Here is an 18,708-nt window from a genome sequence, read left to right as displayed (position 1 = left end):
GAAACAAAATTCATGTGACTCGCTTTATTCTGATATTTGCATTTATCCACTCATCAATTGATATTTGCTTTATTCCCACTTTTTGGCAATCATAAATAATACTATTTTGAGCATTCATTTACAAATTTCCATATAACCATATGTTTTTATTTGAGTATATGCTTAGTAATGGACTTGCTGGGTCTTATGGTAACTGTATGTTTAACTATTGAGGAACTACCCTACCGCTTTCCAAAGTAGCTATACCATTTTACATTCCCACCAGCTGTGTATGAGTGTTCTGATTTATACACATTCTTGTTAACATTTATTATTTATCTTTTTGATGAAGTAGCCAGCTCATTATGGTTTTTATGTACATTGCTCTGGTAACTAATATTGAACATGTTTTCATATGCTTGTTGGCCGTTTATAGCTTCTTCAGAGAAATGTCTTATTTAGATCCTTCACCTGTTTTTAAATTGTATTGTCTTTTTCTAATTGAGTTGCAAGAGTTCTTTACGTATTCTAAATACATGTTCCTAATCAGATATATGATTTCTGATTTTTAAATGTCTTTCTTCACTATATTTTTTAAACTGAAACACTTGTATATGACTAGAATGATTTTCAGACTTTCTTCTATGGAACACTAAAAGTGAGAGTAGTTGACTTTATAGATAAAGTTTCTGGTTTTCTTGTTTGTTTTTTATTTTTGTTTTTTTTTTGAGACAGAGTCTGACTCTGTCACTTAGGCTGGAGTGCAGTGGCACCATGTCAGCTCACTGCAACCTCTGCCTCCCAGGGTCAATCAATTCTCCTGCCTCAGCCTCCCGAGTAGCTAGGATTTCAGGTGCCTGCCACCATGCCCAGCTAATTTTTGTATTTTTAGTAAAGATGGGGTTTCACCGTGTTGGCCAGACTGGTCTCAAACTCCCGACCTCAGGTGATCCACCTGCCTCAGCCTCCCAAAGTGCTGGGATTACAGGTATGAGCCACCTGCCTGGCCAAGCTTCTGTTTTTATAAGGAAAGGAAATGAGACTTACGGAAAAATTCTTAGATATCACACTAAAGGCACAAGCAACAGAGAAGAAAATAGATAAGTTGAACATCATCAAATTTAACACTTTCGTGCTTCAAAGATCACCATCAAGAAAGTAAAAGGACAAGCTAGAGAATGGGAGAAAAAAATAATTTACCTGATAAGGGACTTGTATCTAGAATATATAAAGAACTCTTTCCATTCAATTGTAAAAAGGTAAATAACCCAATTATAAGATGGATAAAGGATCTGAATAGACTGTTTTCCAAATATGATATACCAGATGGCCAGTAAACACAAGAAAATATGCCCCACAACATCAGTGATCAAGGAATGCAAACGAAAATGACAATGAGATTCCACTTCACACTTACTAGGATGGCTGTAATAAAACAGACAACAAAAAATGTTCCAAAGATGTAGAAAAATTGGAACCCTCATACACAGCTGATAGGAATGTAAAATGGTAAAATGGTACAGCCACCTTGAAAACAAGGTCCTTAAATGGTTAAACATAGAGTTACTACATGACCTAGCAGTTCAACTCCTGGGTGTATACCCAAGTAACATGAAAACATGTCCACATTAAAACATGTGCATAGGCCGGGCGCGGTGGCTCAAGCCTGTAATCCCAGCACTTTGGGAGGCCGAGGCGGGTGGATCACGAGGTCAAGAGATCGAGACCATCCTGGTCAATATGGTGAAACCCCGTCTCTACTAAAAATACAAAAAAAATTGGCTGGGCATGGTGGCGCGTGCCTGTAATCCCAGCTACCCAGGAGGCTGAGGCAGGAGAATTGCCTGAACCCAGGAGACGGAGGTTGCGGTGAGCCGAGATCGCGCCATTGCACTCCAGCCTGGGTAACAAGAGCAAAAACTCCGTCTCAAAAAAAAAAAAAAAAAAAAAAAAAAAAAAAAAAAAAACATGTGCATAAATGTTCATAGCAGCATTATTAATAATATTTAGAAAGTAGAAACAACCCAAATGTCAATCATCCGATCACTGGATAAATAAAATGTGGTATATCCATATGATCAATTATTAGGCAATAAAAGCAATCAAGTACTGACACATGCCACAACATGGATGATAAATTTTCAAAAATCAGTCACAGAAGGCCACATATTGTATGATTTCATTTATATGTCCAGAACAGATACATTTGTAGAGAAAGAAAGTAGATTAGTGGTTCCTTGGGGTTGGAGGGGAAGAGAGGGTGATTAGAGGGTGACAGCTGAGAGGTGTGCAGTTTATTTATGGCATGATGAAAATACTGTAGAATTGGTTGTGGTGATGGTTGCACAACTCTATGCATATACTAAAAGCCATCAAATTGTACACTCTAAATGGGTAAATTGTATGGAATGCAAATTATATTTCAAAGCCATTTTAAAAATTCATAGTCTTTCTCTTCTGGACAGCTTCCTTACCTGGGGCCCATGGATGAGGTCCATTAAAGTGTTTACAAATATTTTATGTATAAACATAAGTGGATCTTTTGGGGAATGGGTTCAAGATTTTTATCAGATTTCTTGAGTTATTTAACACCTAAAAAAAAGTTTTCCTCTGTCCCTCAATTATATTGTGAGAGATATTAAGGGAATTAAGTAAATTAATGCTCGAAATTAATGCTGGAATACAGCCTGGGATATAGTAAGGGCTAAATAAGTGTTCTTATTATTCCAGTATACCACAAAACACTTACACATTATAAAGTCACAGTGTAGTATTATAAATGATTAGATAAAATCTAATGACACTACTCCCCTGCCATAGTGACTCACCCATAGCCTTCATGGTAAAATTGTAATTATTTAACATGGCATAAGATTCTTCATAGTTTAGCCCCAGCTTTCTTTCAAGTTTCATCTCTCACCTCTCATTTTGAGACCTATATCCAGCCACACCAAACCACTTGCAGTTTCTTAACACATAATACATTCTCTGGCCTTATGCTTTTCCCCATGCCACCTGTGCCGGATTTCTCCTCCCTGTACCTCTGCTCATCCTTTCCTATCCAAATCAAACATGATCTTAGTCCTTCCCTACGAATTATCCCTTCTAACCAGTGTATTGCTTCTCCTGGGGGTTTTCTTAGCACTTTGGAATTGGCCACTTTGGAATTGGGGGTGTGTGTGTGTGTGTGTGTGTGGTGTTTTTTTTTTTTTTTTTTTTTTTTTTTTTTCTTGTCTTGCCCTTCAGATTTTTAACTGAGGGCAGGAGCCTTGTCATTTGTCTTTGCCTTTCCAGCATCACAACACTTGTCATCTAAGTGCTTAGTGCATATTTGGCTAATTGATTGATGCAGCAATAAAATTTATGATACAGCTTTAAAGAACAATAATTTCCTCTTAACAGAATTCAATCCAAATAGAAAAGAAGTACTTCATTTTCCTGAGGTGTATGCTAAAGGTTTGAATTTTTAAATGCTTCATTTTGCTAAAGGTTAAATGAAATCTACATGACACTTCGATGTAGCTTTAAAAGTTCAGAGTGAAAAGTGTGAAGTGATTTATTTCCTGTAATTGGTCATAAATTTACATAGAACCTCACATATTCCTAGTCTCATCACCGTTGACCTTAGAATACCTTCTAAATAATGTTAATGGTTTCAATTTCATCAAGAAGTGTCAGCTGCCAGGAAGAAGACATTCAGTGGCAGTTTCATTTTGTTTGCCCACAGTACTGAATACATCTAAGTGTGCACTGTAGAATAAGAATTCTCTGTAAATGACTCCCTCTCTCTTCTTCTCAGATAAAAAGTGTGCAGTTGTAAGTTTCTTCAATTCCAAACTTTCCTTTCCTTTCTACTTTTTTTACTTATTAATGTGGGTACATTTTTTCCATCTAAAAATGTCAGCTTCAACTACCGGATTTTATGCATTTTACATGAACTCTACAATGTTTTCCATTCTAAATGTTTTATATTTTTTATGATTTACTTAGCTTAAAGCCAAAAATATGTTCAGCCTTGTGTACCTAATATTACTTCAATAAAATTCTTGAACTTTTTAATTTTTTTTTAAGTACTGTAGATTGGAATTTTGGCTCTTATCTGTGTAATAAAGTAATCAAGAAATCATGACCTCCAGTTGATCACTCTTACTGATTTCCTGTTCTGATTCTCTGGAAATCATTTTGTTTGTGTGGTTATTGCTAGCTTAATGTTTGTCAGGTTTACAATTCAGTGTTTAAAGAAGCTGATAATTAAGAATAAATTTTGCATATCATCTCCCGTTACATTTATTTTAGATTTTGAAAACTGAGAAAACTATTAAAGGTATTCTGTAAGGAATCCAACAAAATTACTGACCAAACTCTGAGGATGAGGAAAAAAAAAAAAAAAGTAAAGCCCCTAGAACTTAGAAATACAAACTATGTAATTATTAGGTCTTTCCATGAAAAGTAAAATACATAGTTATTTAAAATTTTATATATATATATATATATATATATATATATCACTTACAGAAATGTTACATTTAGCTCAAAAAGCTATAGCTCTTTGTTTTACAAAGATTGATTATACACACTCAAATGTACAAATAGCTTTTATAATCTGATATGACTCAGTCTTGGAAACTTACTGCAACTGTTTTGCAGTTCACTTGGTATCACATGATTCACTTCAGTGGTTTAAACCCTGTCTAGTAGTGATCAAAGTTCATTTGGTTAGGGGTTTTTTTTGGTGTGTGGATGACTTTTTTCCACTTTGTTGTGGATTGATTGTCTTTCAAAATACTCAATGCAGCCCTTCCTCTTATTCTTTTGAATCTCAGAAAGTGGTAGTTGTCTGCAGAGTATAACCTCCAATCACACACAGGGGAAAAATTTTTTAATGTGAAATAATATGCATGAAAGGACTTTTAACTGTAAAGCATTATATAAATATAAGATTGTATTATTAATTCCATTACCCAAAATGTTAAAATTGAAGAAGGACAACTTGTTATGTCTCTTTAAAATCAAATTTTAAAAAAATCAACCATAACTTTTTCAAGTTACCAGTGTCCTATGATGTGCTGAAAGAAAGCAGACACACAGCACATTGTCTCCTCTAGCCACACAGACATTTGCCCAGGTGATCATATTTTCTCGGCACAGATTTCTATATCACTTATAAAGAACCTGTGTTTAAAGACTACAAAACTGTAAAACCATGACACTTCTCTGTTTCACAAAAGAAATTTCTGTCTTAATGTTTAGTGGTTTAGCCAATAAAGTAGACTAATGAAAAATTTTAAAATACTTACATATCCTTAATGATTATGAAGTCTTTCTGGTCTTCAGAATATATATATCTCTACAGGTTCTCCCTGCTGTAGAATTTTAATGATAATTTTTGTATGGAATAGCTGTAATCTTTTTAAAATAATGTTTTTTTAGTGTTTGAATTTTTTACTATCTTACAGTAAGAAACTCTACTGTTTCCTGTCAAAACCTTTCATCAGTCTATGAACATGACAGTTTCCTGTTTTCTTATTAACTATACTGCATTTTTATGCTTTATTCTTTGTAAATTGCATAGTAACTTACGGCTTTCCTTTTCTCATTGCTAAATGTTTTTTGGGGGAGCAGCATTGTTTAATATACACAGAGAGATTCTAAAATCTGATCTCTTTATTGATAATGCAAAAAGTTGAGATTTCGTTAACCTAAAGTAGATTTAGAGGTTATTAAAAAAAGATTTCGTTAACTATTAAACTTGTGCCATGTGTGTCAAATGTCTTAAATATTTAAATTCTCCATGTTTTTACTTTTTATACTTTGTCTCTTAATGCATAACATGATGAAACAGTCCACATCAGGTAAGAACTAATATATTATTTGGGTCTTGTATGGCTAGTACTCCCATCTGTCTACTTATTAATGTTCTCATTGAGCGTTTAAAAGGATGGGATAAATAATTAGTACCTAGGGCTTTTTCAAGAGTCCTACCATCTTTTCAGTGTAATTCCTCAACATTTATGTGCCTACTCTTATCAACTAAGAATACCAAGTTCTAGGCTACAGAAATGATTAAGAAATAATCCCTACCATCAAGGGACTAACAGAAAAGATAGAATATATCTACGGCAACTAATTATTCCATATTTTTCCAAACAGTGCTTATGTTAAATATTTAGCCTTAGTGTCAAATCATCTGATTTAGAAAAAAGTTCACATATGTATATTCAATCATATGTGTTAATAAGTACAATACTTATGAATGTATTTATGAAAATATGCCCATTGATTTATTTTAAATGCTATAAACATTATTTAAAAATGGTTTATAAAAATGCTAATATTTTAAAGTAACTATCAGCGTCATACTAGAAAACAAAAGACTTAAAATGAAAGCAACAGGTTTTTTGTTTTTATTTTGTTATTGGATTAGGGATTTGGTTCTGGCCGGTCTTTCTATTATTGTCTAAATGGTCAAGCTACCAGTAAATGTGGAGCCATATTTGATTGTTTTATTACTGACCTTATTCATAGAATACAACCAAATAATAATTGAAACTGAGACTCATTATCAATGACAAATGTTTATCTTTATATTTATACCCTACCTTGTTCCCCATAGATTTTCAGGCAGTTGGCATGAATACATCTGACACAAAAATAATCAAATATTAGGTTAAACAGAATTAAATTACTGATACTCAACATTCGACATTCACTTAAAAAGTGGCAATATACAGATGTAGGTGATGGGGAGGAAGGCAGCAAATCACACTGCCACATGTGTACCTATGCAACAGTTTTGCATGTTCTTCACATGTACCCCAAAACCTAAAATGCAATAAAATAAATAAATGGGAAAAAAAAAGTGGTAATATATGGTTCAGTCTAACAGTTAAGAGAATCATTGCTAAGGCAAAATCTGGCAAGATGAGAGTTAATATTAGCACCCAAAAATGCATACAGTATCAAAGCGAGTCACATACTTGGTAGCCAAAGCAAAGTAAGGAGCATAATATGTTGAAGATTCATGGCGTCTAGTAAGACACAGCCAAACCAGTTATTCTTTTTCTATTTCTAAACTTTGAAAGAAATTTCTCGTATGGGTCCATATGAAGAGGATACGGAAATAGACTAAACAGGAAAGTGTTAGGCTAATGGTCTAACATATAAAAAGCAATTTTATAATGGGCAAAAACAGTGGAGTCTAAAGACATGCATGTGTCACAGTATAGGTCAACTATTATCCACTGTCCTGGACACTTCATAGGCCTTTTCATTCTCAAAGTTCATGACTTTCAAGTAAGAGAAATTTATGTCTAAGATCTCTCTCTCTCTTTTTTTTTTTTTTAGAGCATCCTGTTATTTTTACATAGGTGCAGTTTCTGCAGAGGCCGTAAATTATTGTTAAAAGTTTTCTTCCTCCCAAATAGACTCTCCTCTCCTAGTTGCCTTTTTTTCTGGCTTCTCTTAGATACTGTCCTTATATCTTCAGTAATATGTGACTCTGCTCAAACTTTAAGACAGGAAACTAAAGACTGACAGGTGTTCTGAATCCCTGGGTAGGACTTGGGTGACCTTCATTGTAGGGTGATCAAGCTGAGAGACTTTGTAGGGGAATCCCAAGATTCCCTCAGATAGGAGTCTTTTACTAAAAATTACAGAGAGTGCTGGTGCCTGTTTCCTTAGTGAATCTCAAAAATACTTCCACACACATTCAGTGACTTTTAAAAACCCATGTCTCATTTTACCTGGAAATATAATACTTTTTTTTACTGGCGTTTCACAGAATTTTTGTTGTTGCTCAATATTCGAAGATACTCAGGTAGGATGTATTCAAAAATTAGGAAAGACAATGGGCCTCAAAAGCATATGCTTGGCCAGGCGTGGTGGTTCACACCTGTAATCTCAGCACTTTGGGAGGCCAAGGGAGGCAGATGGCTTGAGCTCAGGAATTCAAGACCAGCTGTGCAACAGTGGCAAAACCCCATCTCTACAAAAAATACAAAAGTTTGCCAGGTATGGAGGCATGCCCCTGTAGTCCTAGCTACCTCGGAGGCTGAAACAGGAGGATGGCTCAAGCCCATGAGGCAGAGGTTGCAGTGAACTGAGTTTGCACCACTGCACTCCAGCCTGGGCAACAGTGCCAAACCCTGTCTCAAAAAAAAAAAAAAAAAAAAATTATGATAAATTATGTATGTGTAATTTTCAAGTGGGTAGTTTTTATCAGATTTGTGATTCCCTGATCAGCCCAAAGAGATTTCAGACAAAACCAAAATACAAGCAGAAGCCTAGAGTAGTGGTCCCTATTCTGAGATCTGCATCAGAGTTACTTAGGCTTTTTGAACATATAGGTCTTTAGACCTTACCTCCATATGAAGAGAAATTGCAGAAGTTCATTTAAACAGTTTTCCTTCTGTCCACCACCAGGTGGTAGAATTGGCCCAGAACAGCTTGGTTGTACTACTGGAAAGATGGTGTCCATTTCTATATACCAGACACTAGTTGAATGTTCATACTTCAGAAGGACTTTTGTCCTAAATAAGAATTCCATTTCAGCTAAATCAACTTATTTCTGTCTCAGCCCCATTTTATTTGAACCAGAGGGTCTACCATGGTGATTCTCAGAGTTTAGAACACAGCCATCCCTTGGTATCTATGGGAGATTGGTTTCAGGATCTCTGTGGATACCAAAATCTATGGATGCTCAAGTTCCTTATATAAAATCATATAATATTTGCATATAACCTACAGACATCCTCCCATATATTTTGAGTCATCTCTAGATTACTTGTAGCACCTAATGCAATGTACACAAGTTGTTATACTGTATCGTTAAGGAGGTGATGACAAGAGTTGGTACATGTTCAGTACAAACTGTCCCTTTTTTTTCCTCCTAATTATTTTGGACCCACAATTGTTTGAATCCATGGATTCGGATTCCACTGATATAGAGGGCCAACTATATTTCAAAATTTCTTGAGATACATGTGAAAAAATGTATATTCTGTGATTTCACTTTCAGGATTTTGAATCCTTGGATCTCAACAGGGATTCTGCATTTTTGACAGAGAGCCTCAGTTCTTATGCAGATGACTAGTGTATTACATTTTGAAATATGCTAATTTCAGTTTGCTACTGATAATACCCATGAAGGATTTCTTTTTTTTTTTTCCTTTGGAGGAAAGTGGGAGTTGGGAAGGTTGATTGTCTGCTTTTTGTGGTTGCCTAGGTATATAGACAGATATATATTGTCTGCTTTTGTGGTTGCCCCTGAAAGTCTGGTAGCAAAAATAAGCAATATACCATTTAGATCAGACAACCAGGACTATACTTTAGAGGGCCTAGCTACAGCTTTCTTCTAGCCAAAGCCCTTTCCACAGAATGAGGACTTTCAGAAGACATACCTACCTGAAATTCATGCAGCCCCTCCTAGAACATACTCTGGGTACTCAGTACCCTGAAATTCCTTCCCCAAATGCCCACTTCCAGGCCCAGTACAGGACTCCTCCCTCATCAGAACCAGTGTGCACACACCTAAGTCTAAGGGACATGTAACTCAGGGATAGCTTATAATTGCTTACCTTCACTATTTTTTCTCTCCACCAGTAAATTCCTTTACCTTTGCTATTCCATATTAACAGCTCTCAATGAGATTCCTTTGATGTTGAGGAAATTACCCTTCAACCTATAATTTTCTATAGTTACATCTGATGATGAGGCTGCAGTGTTTTAATTGCAATACATTTTGTTAGAGCAAAGGAAAGCTGCAACTTTCCAAACAATTGGGAAGTTGTGGTTCTTCTGCCATACTCCTCCTTTATAACAGCCAGGAAGAAGGAAGACACATGTTCCATATGATTTCTTCAAAAAGGTCTGGGGGAAAAAGAGAAAGGAAGAGATTAACTGACTTAATTTAACACTTGGAGCTATAAATTGTGTGTTGCAATATGGCGATAGGATGTTGCATCAGAACGTGGCAGTTGTAACAATGCAGTGGGCATCATAATCTTAAGGAGGCCTTTGTGATGTGCTGTGCCCTTTTCCTAAAGATTCAGCTCCAAGTGTAGATCCCTCTGTTCTGCCAAGGAGAATGGTATTATTTAAATTACGTTGTACCTCACCATAAATTTGTCCACTTGGTCTAGGGCGCAGAAATTCCTTTATACTTGGAGATCTGCTTGGGCCAGACATCATTGTACTGAGTCCCGGCATTCCTGTTGATTCTTGTTATCATATAGAAGCAGAAAAGTGCTGAGGTTTCTTCACTTCTTCCTGGAAGTCTTTCAGGAAAAGTGGGAGGTATTATGGCGAGGCTGTAATGTCTTTATTCTCAGATCCATTACTTTTGAAAGTGTATGTAATATTTCCTGAATATTTCACATTGCCTTTATCTAAAGAATTGAAAGTTTGTGACTAGGAGTTTGTCCCTGAGAAACAAGGATGAGGATAGGAGATGTGGAACATATTTTAGCAAGATTTTTAATAGGGTAGATAATTTGGTAGCTAATTCTTGTTTTTGGTTTTTGGTTTTTACTGTTTGGCTTTGTTGTAGGAGAAAATTCATGGTGTATGAGAGAAATGAAGTGACAGAATGTCAAAAATCAAACTTTATATTTAAAACATTGGCCGGGTGCAGTGGTGTATGCCTGTAATCCCAGCACTTTGGGAGGCTGAGGCGGGCAGGTCACCTGAGGTCAGGAGTTCAAGACCAGCCTGACCAACAAGGAGAAACCCTGTCTCTACTAAAAACACAAAGTTAGCTGGGCATGATGGCACATCCCTGTAATCCCAGCTACTCAGGAGACTGAGGCAGGAGAATCACTTGAACCCAGGTGGCAGAGGTTGCGGTGAGCCCAGATTGCACCATTGCACTTCAGCCTGGGCAACAAGAGTGAAACTCCATCTCAAACGAAAAAACATAAACTCTTGAGGGCAGGGCTGTTGAGTTCATTGTATGTGAGTAGACGTGATACTGTCATGGTTTTAGGTTTGGGAGTTTGAGGAAACTGGGGCAAAGAAGTTGCAGATGATGAAAATAAATCAGTTTTAATTCTGATAAAACTGGTTTTGGAAAATGTGGTTTAGATTTAAATGTGGAAACAATTTTTTCAATACTAAACTCTAGAATTAGTCAGACTTGCCCACCCAGTAACAGGTAGCTTTTGACCTCCTTAAGCCTCCCCATATGAGGGTCTTGCACTATAACTCCAGGGATTGAGGACCAGAGCCTGATTCTAAAAGATGAAAGGAAAAGAGTTGAGCTATGCATACCATTCCTCTCTCATCCTCCCCAGTAAGAGAAGCCCCTTCTTCCCAGGGGAAGTCGGGGAGAGAAGGCAGAAATGTTATACAGGACTGGCACTCCCTCCAGGTAGAAGGAAACCTCATGAGTGGGAAGCAGCATTTCTGCCCCACTGTGAGTGATATTGATATGGTGGCCTTTGGGCTAGTATAACAGGATGGAGACTCTTAGCAAAGTTTTAATGAGTTGTAAATCATTCTCATCATTTGCAGAACTATGGAGACATGCTCTCAAGATAGTGTGTGTGATAGTATGGTTTTTAAGTTCATCTCTTCTAGAAATCACAGCAAAATATTGACAGATAAACTGATAGGATGTCTGGGGTTTACCTCAAAATTATCCAGGAACAAGAGGGGTATAATGTAAAAACATTGTCTGTGATGGGTGTTACTTGTAGAAATTAGGTGATAGGTACATGGAGTCCATTATATTATTTCTAGTATAATGAAGATTCAGGTTGAATCTAAACTCTGCTACTAGCTCTATGCCCTTAGCAAGTTACTTTTCCTGAGTCTCCATTCCCTGATCTGTATAACGAGAAAAATAAATACTAAAATCTACCACATAGGACTGTTGTTATGATTCAATTAAAATAAGTTATAGGCAGGGTGTGGTGGCTCACACGTAATCCCAGCACTTTGAGAGACTGAGCCCGGCAGATTGCTTGAGCCCAGGAGTTTGAGAACAGCCTGGCCAACATGGTGAAACACCACGTCCAAAAAAAATACAAAAAAATTAGCTAGGCATGGTGGCACATGCCTGTAGTCCCAGCTACTCAGGAGGCTGAAGTGGAAGAATTGCTTGAGTCCAGGAGGTGGAAGTTGCAGTGAGCCCAAATCACGCCACTGCACTCCAGCCTGGGTAACAAAGTGAGACCCTGTCTCAAAAAAATAAAAGAGGCCGGGTGTGGTGGCTCACGCCTGTAATCCCAGCACTTTGGGAAGCCAAGGCAGGCGGATCACGAGGTCAGGAGATCGAGACCATCCTGGCCAACACGGTGAAACCCTGTCTCTACTAAAAATACAAAAAATTAGCTGGGCATGGAGGCACACGCCTGTAATCCCAGCTACTTGGGACACTGAGGTAAGAGAATCGCTTGAACCCAGGAGGCCAAGGTTGCGGTGAGCGGAGATCACGCCATTGCACTCCAGCCTGGGCAACAAGAGCAAAGCTGGAGAGGATGTGGAGAAATAGGAACACTTTTACACTGTTGGTGGGAGTGTAAATTAGTTCAACTAATTTACACTTCATTGTGGAAGACAGTGTGGCGATTCCTCAAGGACCTAGAAATAGAAATTCCATTTGACCCAGCAATCCCATTACTGGGTAGATATCCAAAGGATTATAAATCGTTCTATTATAAGGACACATGCACACGAATGTTGATTGCAGCACTGTTTACAATAGCAAAGACCTGGAAACAACCCAAATGCCCATCGATGATAGACTGGACAGGGAAAATGTGGCACATATACACCATGGAATATTATGCAGCCATCAAAAACGCTGAGTTGTGTCCCTTGTAGGGACATAGATGAACCTGGAAACCATCATTCTCAGCAAACTGACACAAGAGCAGAAAATCAAACACCACATGTTCTCACTCATAGGTGGGTGTTGAACAATGAGAACACATGGACACAGGGAGAGGAGCACTACACACTGGGGTCTGTTGGGGGGAAGTAGGGGAGGGACAGTCAGGGGTGGGGAGTTGGGGAGAGATAGCATGGGGAGAAATGCCAGATATAGGTGATGGGGAGGAAGGCAGCAAATCACACTGCCATGTGTGTACCTATGCAACAATCTTGCATGTTCTTCACATGTACCCCAAAACCTAAAATGCAATAAAAATAAATGTAAGTTATAAGACCATTACATAACACATAGAAGACACTCAAAAATTAGCAACTACTATTATACCTGTAAATAGAAAAATAATAAGGCAACTTCTTCCTTAAACATGGAATTGCTTTTTGGCGTGTATGTTTCCCTCATTTGACTCTATTAACTTGGATTTTGTTTTAACAGCTCAGGTGCCTAAAAGGCCAGAGGGGTTTCTCAGGCCAACCTCCTTTTGATGGAATCCACATTGTCAACCATTTAATAGGAGATGATGAATCATTCCATTCCTCTGATGAAGATTTTATAGATAATCCCTTACGGGAAACTGGTGTTGGTTTTCCTTTGCATGGAAAATCTGACTCGATGTCTTTGGACCCTGCAGTGGCAGATGGTAGTGCGAGCGAAACAGACGACAGTGTGCTGGAAACCAGAGAGAGCAATCGAGTGGTTCAAAAGGAGTACCCCCCGAGAAGAAAAGAGTCGTATTCAACCACTGTCTGACCATCACTGTGACCTAGACTATGGATTTCTTTAAGGGATCAGTTATCATGTGATTAGGGATTTTTGGAACTGTTTCATATGTACAGATATATATACATATATATTATATTTTACAGTCTTATCTGCCTTTTTATCTTTGCCAAATCTTTACCACTGATTTACTATTGCCATAAAGTAGACTGGTATATGGTTAATGTGTAAAACAACATTCTAACAGTATTACTGAATATTAATGTTTCTTGTTTAGAAAATGCAACTATATATGTGGGAACCATTTTGAAGTTCAAAACTATGGAAAATTGAATTTTCTTCAGACAAAACTGCTCTTGTGCAATATTTTATGCTCAGTGAGCAAATTGTATATTTATGTTTATCAATTTGTTCTCAAGGTGGCTGTCTATAGACATTTGACCAAGACATACATCTGTTCTACCTTGTGTTTTGTTTTCTGTTGTTGTTGTTGTTTTCTAAAATAGAGATTCACTCTGTCACCCCAGCTGAAGTGCTGTGGTGTGATCTCAGCCCACTGTAACCTCCACCTCCCAGGTTGAAGCAATTCTCCTGCCTCAGCCTCCTGAGTAGCTGGGAGTACAGGTGCACACCACCATGCCCAGCTAATTTTTTGTATTTTTAACAGAGACAGGGTTTTGCCATGTTGGCCGGGCTGGTCTCGAACTCCTGACTTCATGTGATCCACCCACCTCAGCCTCCCAAAGTACAGGGATTACAGGTGAGCCACCACACCCAGCCTACCTTTTTTGTGTCTGGGAGGTTTTGTTTTTGTTTTTGTTTCTTTCTTCCATGGAAATTACTGGTGGGCCACTGAACACAACCACACACAAAGCCTTTATTCTGTCTAATTTCATAAACACAAATTTGTGGTTATCTGTTTTGAGAGTTTTAAGTTTGGTTTTAATGTTTAACTTTTATGTGCATATGATGCTTCCATGTGTTGGTTACCAGAGTAGTAGCTTAACTACAGACATAATGTTTATTTGTACGTATTTATAAATCTGTACCACCTAACATTGAACATCATTTTATAGGAAGAACATATATGTTGCAAAATGACTCTTTTGGCATCTAACAGGACTTCTATAAATCATAGGTTAAAAGAAAATTGAAAAATAAAACACTAATATTTTAAGAGCTTTAGTATTTTGCTTAGCATTCAACACTAGCAGATTCATAACTGATGCCTGTTCAAAAACACTATTGGTGAAATCTTGTACTTCATGTGTATGTAACTAAATTTTTCATGATTGAAGTTATAGCACATATTAGTGCTAATATTTTAATGTAATTTAAGCAATGGGCTAAGGTCCAAGAAACATAGCAGTTAATATCTACAAATAATCTATGAACATGATTTTCAGATTATCTAGTTTTTGTTCTATAGATAAAGCCATAAGAATCCTTTCCTACCAGTTTTTTCTTTATCATTTAGATATTGTTTCCTAGAAAACAGGATGCCTGTCATTGATAAATTAGAGAAAGCACCCAAATTACACTTGTACTACGGAAAGACGACATGAAAATGTTGACTGGATACGTTCTACTCTCATTTTTGTTAGCCTGTGGAAAAAAACACTTTGTTAACCTATAGAAAAAAGCAGCCTTGGAAGAGAAAAGTAGAATTCAGTATGTATGGAGGCACAGTTTTGCACAGTATGTTGCATGCCAAAAAAAAACCTTATGAAATAGAGTAGAAGAGACAAACGTAGTTTTCTGTCAGAAACTAGGAGTTAAGACTTCAGGTACATTGTGCACTAGGCTTTCCAGCAAAGTTTTTGTAGCAGTTTGCTTGCCTGAGAAATGAAATTGTAAACATGCCCCCGTGTCTGTCCTTAACACCAGGCTAAATCCTGGTGGTTAATTAATTACCTGTGGTTACAAGCTAGTAAGTAGCAGAGCCAAGATTTTTTTTTTAGGGGTCTCACTGTGTTGTCCAGGCTGGTCTTGAACTTCTGGCCTCAAGCAGTCCTCTTGCCTCAGTCTCCCAAAGTGTGGGGATTACAGGTGTGAGTTACTGTGCCTAGCGAGGGCCAAGATTTTAACCTTGATTTCCCTGACACCAAAGTTTTTGAAAAGGTTCAGCTGAAGAATTTCTCAATTCCCTGTTTTGTTTTTGTTTTTGTTCTGTTTTGTTTTGAGACGAAGTCTCACTCTGTTGCCCAGGCTGGAGTGCAGTGGCACAGTCTTGGCTTACTGCAACCTCCGCCTCCCAAGTTCAAGCGATTCTCCTGCTTCAGCCTCCCAAGTAGCTGAGACTACTGGTGCACACCACCACAGCTAGCTGATTTTTGTATTTTTAGTAGAGATGGAGTTTCACTATGTTGGACAGGCTGGTCTCAAACTTCTGACCTCAGGTGATCCACCCACCTTGGCCTCCCAAATTGCTGCAATTACAGGCATGAGACACCATGCCTGGCAATTCCCTGCTTTTTTGACAAAGTAATTTAAATAGATATGATTTAAATGTTTCCTGAATATATATACAGATAAATATATGAGTATCAATACATATAAGCTCTACACAACTTAGGAGTGTAGATACTTACTTGCAGGATTGTTTCGTGCTTTGGTGATTGTCTTTCGTAGTTCTGTCAGTCTGAAAGGATATCAATGCCAAAGCGAAGTGAGATGATATGTGGCCACATTATTGCCTTGACCCTCACATCAAGAAATCTGAATGATCTAGACCAGGGGTTAGCAAACTGCAGCCTACAAGCTATTCCAGTCAGCTGCCAGTTTTTACTTTTTTAAATAGTTGGGGGAAAAATTCCAAAAGCTAGTATTTTGTGTCACATGAAAATTATATGAAATTTGAATTGCAGTGTCCATAAGTAAAGTTTTACTGGGGCACACCCATGCTCACCTGTTTACATATTGTGTATGGCTGCTTTGTGCTACAGTAGCAGAGTTGAGTCATTGCAAGGGACACCATATGGCCCAGGTAGCCTAAAATATTTACTATCTGATCCTTTACAGAAAAAGTTTGCTAACCTTTGATACAGATACTCTGAAATGCAGGTTTACTTCTTCAGTTTGACTCATTGGTAGGTCAGACTGTTTGCTTTTGCTTTTAAGCTTATGATTTGGAAACGTAAAACTTTGTGATGGATCTTATACTGAGAACTATTCAAAAGGGAAAACGTGCCAGGCATTTTATATGATGAAGTCTTTTATTCCATAGAAAATTATAGGAAGATATCTGTGTCTTTGGAGAAGGAGAAAGGAAAAAATTCCAGAATCCTATCACTGTTCTTTAAAGCATTCATCACGGACCTTTAGGGTATGCTTTATTGAGTAAAGGTTATAACTTGACTTTAAAATTAGGAATTTTCTAGAATCATGTAATTCTAAACTATGTACCATTTCTGATTAGGAATTAGGTGTTAAAGGAATCATGGTAAGGAAAGCTTAATCTGTTGAAACTCTTGTAATTTGGACAACAAAAAAACTAGAAATAACACTCTTTTCATTGAAGACCTGATTCAAATACACCTTTGAAGAGCTTAAAATCTTCCAGGCCTTTAGGATACAATAGGATATTATGCCCTGGTTTGACTTCATTTCATTCAAATTAATGTAAGTATGTTGTTCAAGACTTTGAGGCATGAACAGTGTTTTCTTGATAAATTTTATTTAATCCCTGACATTTTGTGTTATTTAAATGTTATTAAGTTAAACACTTAGAGCTGAGTAATATTCAGGGGGGAAAAGTGAATGAAATGACTCATAATAAGAAAGCTTGCTCCCTTGGGATAATTACCTTCCTGGTGTCATTGCCATCCTGGATTGACAAGCTGGGGTAAAGGATACAAGTTATATGAATAAAATGGAAATTGCATTGAATTAATGAAACACACTTTTAGATCAAGAAAACACTTCAACTGCCTTTTTAAAAACTGGCACACTCTTGTAGTCCCAGCTACTCAAGAGGCTGAGGCAGGAGGATCATGAGAGTACAGGAGTTTGGGGCTATAGTGTGTAATTATCACACCTGTGAATGAATAACCACTGCACTCCGATCTGAGCAACATGGCAAGACCCTCTTTAAAAAAAGAAAAAAAGAAAAAAACTTTTTTTTTCTTCCTGGGAAAAGAAGTCAAAGATGTAACTTTACACAATTTCTATGCCCACCGTCTTTTTTTGTTCTTTTGTTTTTGGCTAGATACTAGGTACCCAGTGTTTGCTGAGATGTCAAGTTTCAACTAATCGGCCAGTTATTTGGGAAGGAGAAGAACTTTTTCTCAGCTCTGAACGTGATGCAGCTTGTTAACTCTCCAGATAGTGCCTTTGATTGAAAATAAGGTCTACACCTTTTTAAGTATATTATTTCTGATATCATAAGAAATAATTTGGTTCCTTATTCACATTTATCTTTTATATAATGCACTGTAATATTCAGGTTTAAACTAAAATAAGTATATGAATTATATTTTGATAAAGCTGTTTCGTGACCAGCTTGATTAAAGTATATTAACATACCAGACATTGACAGTGAACATTTCATGCAATCAGTTATTATTAAAACAATGAGTTTTAGCTTGAAAGTTATTGCTGCTCTATAATTAACAAAACTAAGTTTTAAAAATTTAATTCTACTGAAATTTAATTTCTGGTTAAAGGCATAGTGGATGCTATTTGTGCTCCAAGTTTTTATATCACATTCACTGATCTGCCTATCCCTTCTTTTCACTCCAAAGAGGAGATGACAGAATAATACATTCAATATATTGCCAGGAAGCAAAATTATGACGTGTTTTATTTTACTGTTGGGATTTTTTATTGTATGATAACCTGAAATGTTTACTTGTGCCTTTGCTTTAAATAATTAAAGTTTTCCATTTTATAAGAATTTCTGTTTCCTTCAGCTTTTCAGCTTTAAAAGAGGAGGGGCATCAAAACACTGTTAACAAATTGACAGGGTATGGTGTCTCACGCCTGTAATCCCAGGACTTTCGGAGACCGAGGTGGGCAGATCACTTGAACTCAGAAGTTCGAGAACAGCCTGGCCAACAAGGTGAAACCCCATCTCTACTTAAAATAGAAAAATTAGCTGGGCATCGTGGCACATGCCTGTA

General features: G+C 37.1%; 1 protein-coding gene across 10 annotated transcripts in view; it reads left to right on the top strand.

Moving 5' to 3' along the window:
- Positions 1-18,482, top strand: part of EVI5 (ecotropic viral integration site 5) — a 237,267-nt gene extending 218,785 nt beyond the window's left edge. For 5 of the 10 annotated variants that reach the window (XM_032247900.1, XM_032247896.1, XM_032247897.1 and 2 more), the window contains one exon: positions 13,304-15,309. In XM_032247900.1, coding sequence (XP_032103791.1) covers positions 13,304-13,618 — 315 coding nt within the window. In that variant the 3' untranslated portion in view covers positions 13,619-15,309. Of the gene's footprint in view, positions 1-5,821; positions 5,832-13,303 lie in introns of all 10 variants that reach the window. The other 5 variants (XM_032247901.1, XM_032247898.1, XM_032247899.1 and 2 more) reach the window with 3 other exon arrangements.
- The last annotated feature ends 226 nt before the right edge of the window (positions 18,483-18,708 follow it).

The sequence above is a fragment of the Sapajus apella genome, unplaced genomic scaffold, assembly GCF_009761245.1.
Source record: "Sapajus apella isolate SASKATOON/1434 unplaced genomic scaffold, GSC_monkey_1.0 scaffold64, whole genome shotgun sequence".
Lineage (NCBI taxonomy): Eukaryota > Metazoa > Chordata > Mammalia > Primates > Cebidae > Sapajus > Sapajus apella.
Note: the sequence above shows the minus strand (reverse complement) of the source record. Positions and strands in the feature narration are given on the sequence as shown.